This window comes from Conger conger, chromosome 17, assembly GCF_963514075.1.
Source record: "Conger conger chromosome 17, fConCon1.1, whole genome shotgun sequence".
Classification (NCBI taxonomy): Eukaryota; Metazoa; Chordata; class Actinopteri; order Anguilliformes; family Congridae; genus Conger; species Conger conger.
Window position 1 is genome coordinate 32,683,650 of NC_083776.1, and position 11,594 is coordinate 32,695,243.

Consider the following 11,594-nt stretch of genomic DNA (forward strand, 5'->3'; position numbering starts at 1 on the left):
TGTGCAGAACTGTTCGTCATTTACAATCAATCAGGATAATTCCCACACCTGTAGCTTTTCAGAATCTGAAATCCCTTTTCTTGGCCTTCTTTTCAGCGTTTGCCATTGTCGTCTTCGTGAAATGCATATTCATTAGGGGGGTTTCACTGCCTATTTATAGGCAACTGTGGGCGGGACATGAAGCTGGCAAAGTTGTGCCACATTTAGAGTTGATTGTGATTTATAAAGGAAAACTGGCGTGGGACGTGCGTGTGCACTGTTTTATAAATCAGAATATTTTTTTTGCGTACGCACGTCCTGGGTTTCATGCTTACGCAACCTTTTGACGTGAATCCTACGCACAGTTTTATAAATGAGGCCCCAGGTGTTTGGACCCAAAAGGAATTTTTACTTTGTCCTGCAAGTGAAATGTACTTTAAAACATCAACATATTTGTGAACAGTCTGAAAGCAGTGTCGTCAGCTCATGATCATAAATCGTACACATTAAAAGATTTGCTCGTTTATAATGAATTCAGTTAATTTAGACTGCTAAACTGCACCCTGTTGTAGCAGCTTCAGGTGAACTAGCTAACAAGATAGGATCTTAGTCAGGGTACATCAATGCCGCCTATATATGTTTATTTATTATTAACATATTCATCTATTCATTCTATTACCTTGTGAAATAAATTCATACTTAACGTTGTGTTCGGAGATACATCTCTAATGTTATAAAACTTATAGAAACCGGCTATGAAAGTTCCTAGTTCACGGAGATATCTACGATTTAGTACTTCCGTCATTGCGTGCTGGGCATTGCCACCTGCAGCTTTCCACATGATAGTACTTTCCACAGTACTATCAAAACCTATTCCTTCCCAAAGACAACGATTGGGTACTGTTACGGTATGAAGCTTACACTGAATTTTTCTTTTCATTTTTATTTGAAGTTTCATTCATATATAGTACAAAAATAAAAATTAAAGAAACAACAACAATAATAATAATAATAATAATAAGAAGAAGAATGATGAAAATGATGATGATGATGATGATGATGAGGATGATTTTTAACCCCGGAAATTAAAGGTACAATAGGTAAGATTTTTGTGTTAAAACATTGTTACATGACCATTGTAAATCCCTTTCTATCATTGAAAAAGGCTTACTGACATGTTGACTCACCCTCTGCCTGTGTTTATAGTCCTTAAATTAGGTTTCAAAATATGCAGTTGATGGGCCAGCACTCTGTAACAAAACATCGTATAGCAGTGCAATAATTCAAGCTCATTGGTTGAAAATTGGTTCTAATTGCCACAGCCAATGGCATCTCAACGTCAGTGCATTTACAGAGGAGGGGTGGGATAAACAGTGTTGTGGTTTGAGGGAGTTTGTTGCGACAATTCCTCTTGACCATTAGAAGTCAGAAATGACCTTTAAATTACCTTTAAAGTACCTTTAAATATTAATTCAGGTTTATTTATGTTCATCTTCAGACAGCTCACTGTTCCAGTTCTTTATTTTACATTACTACGTTGTAACAACAGAAAAATATATGCACACATAACTGTACTGCCCAGGACTCACACGTCATTCTGAGAGATGAAATGTCATTGTTCAGCTGTAAAAAGCGTTCCATTGAAGACAGACACTTTGGAAACTTCACACATTTTAAATAATGCCTTCCTGAAGTGGCTGCTTTTAGTCACAGGAGCTAAACCTGTCCTTCATTGCCATTAGCAGACCATCTTATCCAAAGGTCACTCCATCTTCACCTTGTAACAACAGAGAGAGCCCATTCATTTTTTCCTTTTCACAAAACACAAGACGGCACATGATTTACAATCAAGAGTCGGTGCACTGCTATTTACCTAAAATTCCAAATAAATACATGGATAAATGACTCAATGATAACAGTTTTTATGATTGTATAGACAGATCATGTGTGTGTAGAGGTGGCATGGATGGTGCAGTGGGTAGCACTGCCGCCTCACAGCAAGGACGTCCTGGGTTCGAATCCCCGTCCGGCTGTGCGGAGTTTGCTTGTTCTCCCCGTGTCTGCGTGGGTTTCCTCCAGGTACTCCGGTTTCCTCCCACAGTCTAAAGACATGCAGGTTAGGGTGATTGGAGAGTCTAAATTGCCCGTAGGTATGAGTGTGTGAGTGAATGGTGTGTGTGCCCTGCAATGGACTGGCGACCTGTCCAGGGTGTATTCCTGCCTTTCACCCAATGTATGCTGGGATAGGCTCCAGCCCCCCTGCGACCCTGTTCAGGATAAGCGGGTTAAGATAATGAATGAATGAATGAATGTGTGTGTAGATGGATGGAGGTGTGATAGCACACAGCTATGTCTCCCCAGGTAGCCCACCCTTCGGTGCAGAGCTTGATGGCGGTGGCAGGGGGCTGATCGGCATGGCCCGCTTTAGGGCCTTCCAGAAGGGTCCCTGGGAGGGCCTGAGCTGGGAAGGGCTCCAGTGGAGCGCAGGGAGCACTCTCAGGACCCGCCTGATGGTGGGGGGCAGGGGCAGGCCTTTGAGGCAGGGAGGTGCCGGGCTGCTCCACACCAGGATGAGCCGGAGGCCTCTGTCCTGCTGCAGGGCTTCCAGGCTGGTCTCCAGCTCAAACAGGCAGCTGCTGCGCAGGTAACAGGAGCTCAGCACACAGATCACTCTCCTGCTCCTCTGCATCGCCCACACCACGTCCTCTGTGTACACTGCACCACAGAACAGCTAGCATTATTACTGCTACTGACACTACGGCTACTGCTACTGACACTGCTACTGACACTGATACTGATACTGACACTGCTGCTGACACTACTACTGACACTGCTGCTCCTGCTACTGACACTACTGCTGACACTGATACTGATACTGCTACTGACACTGCTGCTGACACGACTGCTACTGCTACTGACACTGCTACTGACACTACTGCTGACACTGCTGCTACTGACACTGATACTGACACTGCTGCTACTGCAACTGACACTGATACTGACACTGACACTACTGCTACTGACACTACGGCTACTGCTACTGACACTACTGCTGACACTGATACTGATACTGCTACTGACACTGCTACTGACACTACTGCTGACACTGCTGCTACTGACACTGATACTGACACTGCTGCTACTGCAACTGACACTGATACTGACACTGCTGCTACTGACACTGACACTGCTGCTGACACTGCTGCTACTGCGACTGACACTGATACTGACACTGACACTGCTGCTACTGCTACTGACACTGCTGCTGACAACACTGCTACTGACAGTACTGCTGACACTGCTGCTACTGACACTGATACTGACCCTGGTGCTACTGCGACTGACACTGATACTGACACTGCTGCTACTGCTACTGACACTGCTTCTGACACCACTGCTACTGACACTACTGCTGACACTGCTGCTACTGACACTGATACTGACACTGCTGCTCCTGCAACGGACGCTGATACTGACACTGCTGCTACTGACACTGACACTGCTGCTACTGCTATTGACACTGACACTACTGCTGACACTGCTGCTACTGCGACTGACACTGATACTGACACTGACACTGCTGCTACTGCTACTGACACTGCTGCTGACACTACTGCTACTGACATGGCTACTGACACTGCTGCGACTGTTAACACTGCTAATGCTACGACCGCTACCACAGCACTTTGTACCCTTCACCACAGAACAACACATTTAATTCAATACTACAACAGTTAAAGTCTTAAGAGTGCTGAGCTGTGTAGGTTCCTGTCAGAGTGAGTCTCACCTCCTCCAGGTGCCAGGTCTCTCTGCTGCAGACACAGCCTGTAGCCATACTGTTTCTCCAGCACATTGGGCAGGTGGTGCATTCCCAGGGTCTCCCCTGTCTGTGTGCTGTGTTCCTCCTCTGAGGAAGAGTCACTCACATACGACACAAAGGCGTCATACTCCTTTCCTGCTGTCCCACACATGGAGTAACACAGAAAACACAAAATAGACGGGGAACTTTACTTGATACACATTATGTCTTCATCATATCACCATTTATTTCTGGTGCACTCTCCCATAGATGAGTCTATAGGCCTACCATCGGTTCATTTTTAAATGTAATATCAAGCAAACTTTCAATACAATGGAGAGGTTCTCATTAAATATACTGTATGCTTATAGATTGGACATGAAAGGGTTTTTACTTTTACACAGCAAACATATTCAAAGAAGTTAGCTTTCCTGTTCAATAATGTTTTGTGTTCCAAGCACTGCATTTTCTGATAGTTTCAATGGCCTGTGTCAGTGAAAATTCCACTCATTTACAGACAAATACAGAGCAAGTTTACAAGGAAAAACTGCAGTGCACTGTACACTAAGCTTGTATTTTCATTGTTGGTTATAGTATATGAATTCATTAAGATGCAATAAATATAATAGCTTATAATAATTCAAAAATGTAATGAGATCAATTAAAAAGTATGAATAAAAAAATGATTAAGTTATTTCAGCCTTTTGCTATAGCATGGTCACGTGTGCTTAAGGGCATCTCACCTGAGGCTGTTTCTTCCAGTGAGAAGTAGGTTCTGTACAAAAGGTAAATCTCCAGCCAATAAATCCGCACTAATATGCTGATTCCACTTATGAGCACCACTGTGACAGCAGGCCCCACAATAATGAGTAAGAGTCCAGCCACTGGAACAGAACCAACACAAACTGGGATTAGCATGTCCAGCCACTGGAACAGAACCAACACAATCTGGGATTAGCATGTCCAGTCACTGGAACAGAACCAACACAAACTGGGATTAGCATGTCCAGTCACTGGAGCAGAACCAACACAATCTGGGATTAGCATGTCCAGTCACTGGAACAGAACCAACACAAACTGGGATTAGCATGTCCAGTCACTGGAACAGAACCAACACAAACTGGGATTAGCATGTCCAGTCACTGGAACAGAACCAACACAAACTGGGATAATATGTTCAGTCACCGGAACAGAACCAACACAAACTGGGATAATATGTTCAGTCACTGGAACAGAACCAACACAAACTGGGATTAGCATGTCCAGTCACTGCAACAGAACCAACACAAACTGGGATTAGCATGTCCAGTCACTGGAACAGAACCAACACAAACTGGGATTAGCATGTCCAGTCACTGGAACAGAACCAACACAAACTGGGATTAGCATGTCCAGTCACTGGAACAGAACCAACACAAACTGGGATAATATGTTCAGTCACCGGAACAGAACCAACACAAACTGGGATAATATGTTCAGTCACTGGAACAGAACCAACACAAACTGGGATTAGCATGTCCAGTCACTGCAACAGAACCAACACAAACTGGGATAATATGTTCAGTCACTGGAACAGAACCAACACAAACTGGGATAATAAATTCAGTCACTGGAACAGAACCAACACAAACTGGGATAATATGTTTAGTCACTGGAGCAGAACCAACACAATCTGGGATTAGCATGTCCAGTCACTGGAACAGAACCAACACAAACTGGGATTAGCATGTCCAGTCACTGGAACAGAACCAACACAAACTGGGATTAGCATGTCCAGTCACTGGAACAGAACCAACACAAACTGGGATAATATGTTCAGTCACCGGAACAGAACCAACACAAACTGGGATAATATGTTCAGTCACTGGAACAGAACCAACACAAACTGGGATTAGCATGTCCAGTCACTGCAACAGAACCAACACAAACTGGGATTAGCATGTCCAGTCACTGGAACAGAACCAACACAAACTGGGATTAGCATGTCCAGTCACTGGAACAGAACCAACACAAACTGGGATTAGCATGTCCAGTCACTGGAACAGAACCAACACAAACTGGGATAATATGTTCAGTCACCGGAACAGAACCAACACAAACTGGGATAATATGTTCAGTCACTGGAACAGAACCAACACAAACTGGGATTAGCATGTCCAGTCACTGCAACAGAACCAACACAAACTGGGATAATATGTTCAGTCACTGGAACAGAACCAACACAAACTGGGATAATAAATTCAGTCACTGGAACAGAACCAACACAAACTGGGATAATATGTTTAGTCACTGGAACAGAACCAACACAAACTGGTAGTATCAGTAGCAGTTGTATTTTTCAGCAAAAGCACCTTCAGGTCTTCTCTGTAGTCTGATGGTACCACTGGCATTGCCTCTGGAGTTCTGTGCCCAGCAGGTGAATGTTGCTTCCAGGTGCCTCTGGGTCACTTGCTGCAGGTGTGCACTGTAATTGGTGGTACTTTCCCAGATGTAGGGATGCACTATCCTAGAACCATGCATATTATTTTCACAATAGCAGACACAACATACTTTTGAGAGAAAAACATACAAACACACTCTTCAATACTAAATCATATGCAAATGCTTTAAAATACAGCTGGACAGTAACTAATTTGCTCATGAAACTCACTTGGGACGGTCCATCTCCAAAGCTCCAATGCTGCCGTTGTCATGGTATCTGACCCACCATCTGACCATTGCACTGGAGTTCCTCTCATAACCGAATTGTACCTTACAGGTGAGTGTATGACGCTTTCCTGAGAGCAAAACACAAAACAAAAGATCAAAACCTATCCTCACCTCGATACGAATATGAAATTGTCAGACAGGAGCCTTGCTTATACACTCACCGAGCACTTTATTGGGAACATTTTACTTTATTACACCTACTTATCCATGTGATTATCTAATCAGCCAATAGTGTGGCAGCAGTGTAATACATACAATCATGTACATACGGGTCAGGAGCTTCAGTTAATGTTCACATCAACCATCAGAATGGGGAAAAAATGTGATCTAAGTGACTTTGACCATGGAATGATTGTTGAGGGCAGACAGGGTGGTTTGAGTATCTCAGAAACTTCTGATCTCCTGGGATTTTCACGCACACTAGTCTCTAGAGTTTGCAAAGAATGTTGCAAAAAACAAAAACATCCAGTGTGCAGCAGTTCTGCAGACAGAAACACCTTCATAATATAATGAGAGAGGTCAGAGGAGAAGGGCCAGACTGGGCAAAGCTGACAGGAAGGTGAGCAAGGCCCTTAACCCTGCATTGCTCAAGGGGAGGATAGTCTCCTGCTTAGTCTAATCAACTGTACATCGCTCTGGACAAGAGCGTCTACCAAATGCCATTAATGTAATTACAACAGTGGCATGCAGAAGAGCATCTCTGAATGCACAACGAATCATAACTCTAAGTGCATAGGCTACAGTAGTAGAAGTCTAATAAATACCTAATAAAGTGCTCACTGAGTGTATACTGAGTGATAGATCACTGAGCAGTGTAAAACTCCAGAATACCATACCCAGCTCCACTTCCTCTGTCTTGTTACCGTGGGGATACAGGATGTAGGGCAGGGACTTGGTGTCCGGCGCTAATAGGAAAATAAAGCTTTTATCTGTGATGAGAGATGTTCGCAGATGTTCTCACCTTTCTAAACAGTTACTATGTTTTAGATCAACACCCTGCTGAGAAAAACTGCTCTGGCTAGGTTTTGAAACAGCTGGTAGCTGGTTGACCAGTTCAGACCAGCTCCATACTCAACATGGTTTGACCAGCACAAGCTATGTTTTGAAACAATTGGTAGCTGGTCATTTCAAGCTGGTCATAGCTTGGTTATCCTTTAGTATATTCTTCACGCTCTGTCTCAGACCGAGGTCTGTTAGGATAGTTAACTGACATTTGGCACTATGGTATGACATTGGTCCAGGTAATGTTGGTCCTGACTGTGGTCAAAGGTCCTGGAGGGTAATGCCTTTTTGGTGTCAACAACAAATCAATGTTTTTGTCTAATTAAACTTTATCGACTTGCAGATAAGTAATTTTTTCATCGGTACTCTCTGCAAATATTTATATTCACAAAAAAGTGTAAATATTTTAAATGGCTGTTGCTACTAGCTGTACGTCAGCTCCAGGCTGGTTGAATGAACATGCAGAGATGTGGGGTGAAGACAGAACAAGGAGAACGGAGTAAAAATGGATCTCTCACGTATAGCTTTAACTCTGACAGTCCTTCTGAAGGTCCAGTGCAGCTCTTCCACATAGCTGAGGTCGCAGGTGACATTTGCCTTTTCGTCCTCATTGATGTTTCCTAGAAAGAGCCGGCCACCCGGACGCAGGTCCGACTTCCTGCTGGAGAAATTATTCTGAAAAATTATTATTAATTATTTATTTCATTATTTCATACTTCCGAATAAATAGTAGAAATACTCCACATGTGAAAGTTGCTACAAGACACAATCCATTATTATTGGCTGTAATGTATGAAACAATGTGGCTGCCTTAATATCACGGTTACTGAGTATCATGTATAACAGAGGTCCTGCTGTCCATGGAATACAGAATATGGAAATTAGCCGCATTCATTCATTATCTTAACCTGCTTATCCTGAACAGGAGCATACATTGGGTGAAAGGCAGGAATACACTCATACCTATGGGCTATTTAGACTCTCCAATCTCCAATGCATGTCTTTGGTCTGTGGGAGGAAACCCACGCAAACATGGGAGAGAACATACAAACTCCGCACAGAGAGGCCCCGGCTGACGGGGATTCGAACCCAGGACCTCCTTGCTGTGAGGTGGCAGTGCTACCCACTGCACCATCCGTGCCACCTGAAATTAGCGTCAGATATGTGAAAATCACAGGAGGACTATGGTTGGAAATAGCTTACAACCTTCATACTGTAGAATGCATATCACAAATAATGATGAATCATTGGTACGCTGAAAAATGACCCCTTTCTGTTTGTATTTGTCGTATAACACGGCTTTCACTGCTACTCACCTGTAACCTTTTATCTGTACGTCCTTGCTCTATACGTCGCTCTGGATAAGATCGTCTGCCAAATGCCAATAATGTATCTGCACAGATATCTGCTGGTCACCTTGTACCACCTGATGGCTTCTATTGGAGCTGATGTATAGCACCTCACATCTGGACAGGTGATTGTGCTCCCCTGTTCAATAAACAGGGTCACCTCGCTCTGCCAATCGTCATGGCACACAGTCTCATTCCTCTGTACCACCTCTGTATCAACCAGGAAGTGCAACGCACCATCTCCGCCCCAACCAACAGCCAACACTCCTGCACTCCTGTGTATAGCACTGTGCAAGTGCATGAAACTAAAATCCATCCATCCATCCATCCATTATCCTAACCCGCTTATCCTGAACAGTGTCGCAGGGGGGCTGGAGCCTATCCCAGCATACATTGGGCGAAAGGCAGGAATACACCCTGGACAGGTTGCCAGTCGATCACAGGGCACACACACCATTCATTCACTCACACACTCATACCTACAGGCAATTTAGACTCTCCAATCAGCCTAACCTGCATGTCTTTGGACTGTGGGAGGAAACCGGAGTACCAGGAGGAAACCCACGCAGACACGGGGAGAACAAGCAAACTCCAAACAGAGAGGCCCCAGCCGATGGGGATTCGAACCCAGGACCTCCTTGCTGTGAGGCGGCAGTGCTACCCACTGCACCATCCATGCCATTTTGTTGTTACAACATAGCAGTGGAGGCTCCTCCATAGAGGTGGAGGAGGCCTGGCCTCCCCAATAATTTGAGAGAAGAGAGAGATTTAAAAAAAACAATAAATATATTTATTTTATTTATTTTAACAAAAAACATATTTTTTATTTTTTATATTCATATTATTTTAGTTTTGTTCATAAATCTAAATTTTCCCATGGCTAAAACCCAATATTGCAATTGTAAAGCAACAGGCCAGATTTCCCTATCAGTTTGTATTAAGGGAGGCCAGGCCTCCCCTAGGAAATTCGCTTTTCATAGAAGTCAATGTAATGCATTTTTTTTCATGCCAATATGTGATTGGCCAGATCACTGAAAATGGGTGGGCAACGGAGGCCTGGCCTCACCATGCATTGTGTCCAGGGCTGAAAGATTGACATTTTGTTCGTCCAATCACATGCTACTGGTTCATTTGGAATCAACTGTCCTTTCCTTTACTATTCAACACAGAAGCCATTTTGAGAATTCGCTAGTCACTTCAGTCAAACAAACACTCGCCATAGTGGCTACGAGTGTCCCATCAACTTGTGCTTTTCAGGAAATTTAGACAACACCTGGCTATCATCCCTGGAGTTTATAGCTCATTTGGCCAAACACTTTTGCTTAAAACTACCTCGGAAGTCGGTGAGATTCTGGCGCTATTTGAGATCTTGGGCTGGAGATATGCAGATTCCAGATACTAGGGAGTGAGAATGACATTCAATAGGTCACCATTTGGGATTTATTGAACAGTTTTATTTTTAATGTAGTCCATTTCGTTTTATTACAAGTCAATTTAATAATCTTCCATATCAAATTACTGAATTGTTGCTCTGTGAGGAAATTCACTCTAAATACGAATAGAGTGCTGCCCTCTAGTGGATAACGTTAACGTTAGATAAAGCCAACTGGAACCATATTTTTACATATTTTATATTAAATATATTGAATAAAACTACATATGATAAAGAAAGTGTTATCTTATCTTTTTTATATGCTAAACTTGATTAAATTGGTGATTACATGTTGAAGCTGTAGAAGAATGAAAAATGTAAGCTAAACAAAATTGTTTTTAACTACATAATTAAAATTCCTGCCTTTTACACATGTTCACTTGGCATTTATATTACATCCAAATGTCATTTCTCAGCTTAATTATCAGGCAGGCTCATAGACTTACAGCAATGTCATTTCTTCAGGAAGGCACAAGGCTAAGCTCTGCACAATGAATTTCATCAGCCAGAACTTTCTGACTGTAGCTTACACTCCAAATAGTATGCCTTTGGCCAGCACAAAGACAGATAAGAGAACAGGGAACATTCCATCGCGAGTGAAGTGAGCAAGCGGAAAAAAATGGCCTCCTCAATTCTGGAAGTCACCAGCCTCCACTGCAACATAGTAATGTAAAATAAAGAAGTGGAACAGTGAGCTGTCTGAAGATGAACATAAATAAACCTGAATTAATATTTTAAGGTACTTTTAAAGGTCATTTAAAGGTCATTTCTGACTTCTAACAGTCAAGAGGAATTGTCGCAACAAACCCACTCAAACCACAACACTGTTTATCCCACCCCTTCTCCTTGCTGTGAGGCGGCAGTGCACCATCCGTGCCGCCCTGAAACTAAAATGTGATTGTAAAAAAAATTTTTGGTTGTTGTTGACTTGACCAGTGTGGCATGTCAGCCAAATTTTATTTCTAGGAAGTTCTAGGCGGAGCCATTAAAACAGGGCAGCAAAGACTGCAGGGAAATCAATGAATTGGTTTGTGGGTAAGGACTCCATCTATTACACAGCCCTAATGTGGCAACACTTGAATACAAATCTCCAAAGCTTTACCTACCTGTTATAACAGGAATAGTTCCCAGAGTGCTTTTCAGTTATTTTAGAAAACCACAGGGAATTCCCCACTTTCACAATGCTGTCATCCATCCCAGGAAGCTCTCTCTTCTTCTCTCCCTCGTGCCAGAACCACACTATGCTTTGCTGCAGGACCGCAGATTTGTTGAAGAGATAGGGTTGGTGTGGAGAGGCACACTGCAGTATGAAAAGCTCCCCATC

At 43.1% G+C, this 11,594-nt stretch overlaps 1 protein-coding gene across 3 annotated transcripts; it reads right to left on the reverse strand.

The window, feature by feature from the left end:
- Positions 1–1,605: 1,605 nt before the first annotated feature.
- Positions 1,606–11,594, reverse strand: LOC133116781 (interleukin-18 receptor accessory protein-like). 3 transcript variants are annotated; one of them, XM_061226711.1, is made up of 8 exons: positions 11,377–11,594; positions 8,008–8,150; positions 7,324–7,392; positions 6,429–6,555; positions 6,130–6,284; positions 4,522–4,662; positions 3,767–3,937; positions 1,606–2,694 (listed from the first exon to the last, which is right to left on the reverse strand). In XM_061226711.1, exons 1-8 carry the CDS (start codon positions 11,463–11,465, stop codon positions 2,327–2,329), a joined length of 1,263 nt encoding a protein of 420 aa, XP_061082695.1. In that variant the 5' UTR covers positions 11,466–11,594; the 3' UTR covers positions 1,606–2,326. The 3 variants fall into 3 exon arrangements, with proteins under 3 accessions (XP_061082695.1, XP_061082694.1, XP_061082693.1); XM_061226710.1 differs by lacking the exon at positions 11,377–11,594 and adding an exon at positions 8,906–9,165 and having other exon boundaries at positions 3,767–3,934; positions 8,008–8,164; XM_061226709.1 differs by lacking the exon at positions 11,377–11,594 and adding an exon at positions 8,906–9,165 and having other exon boundaries at positions 8,008–8,164.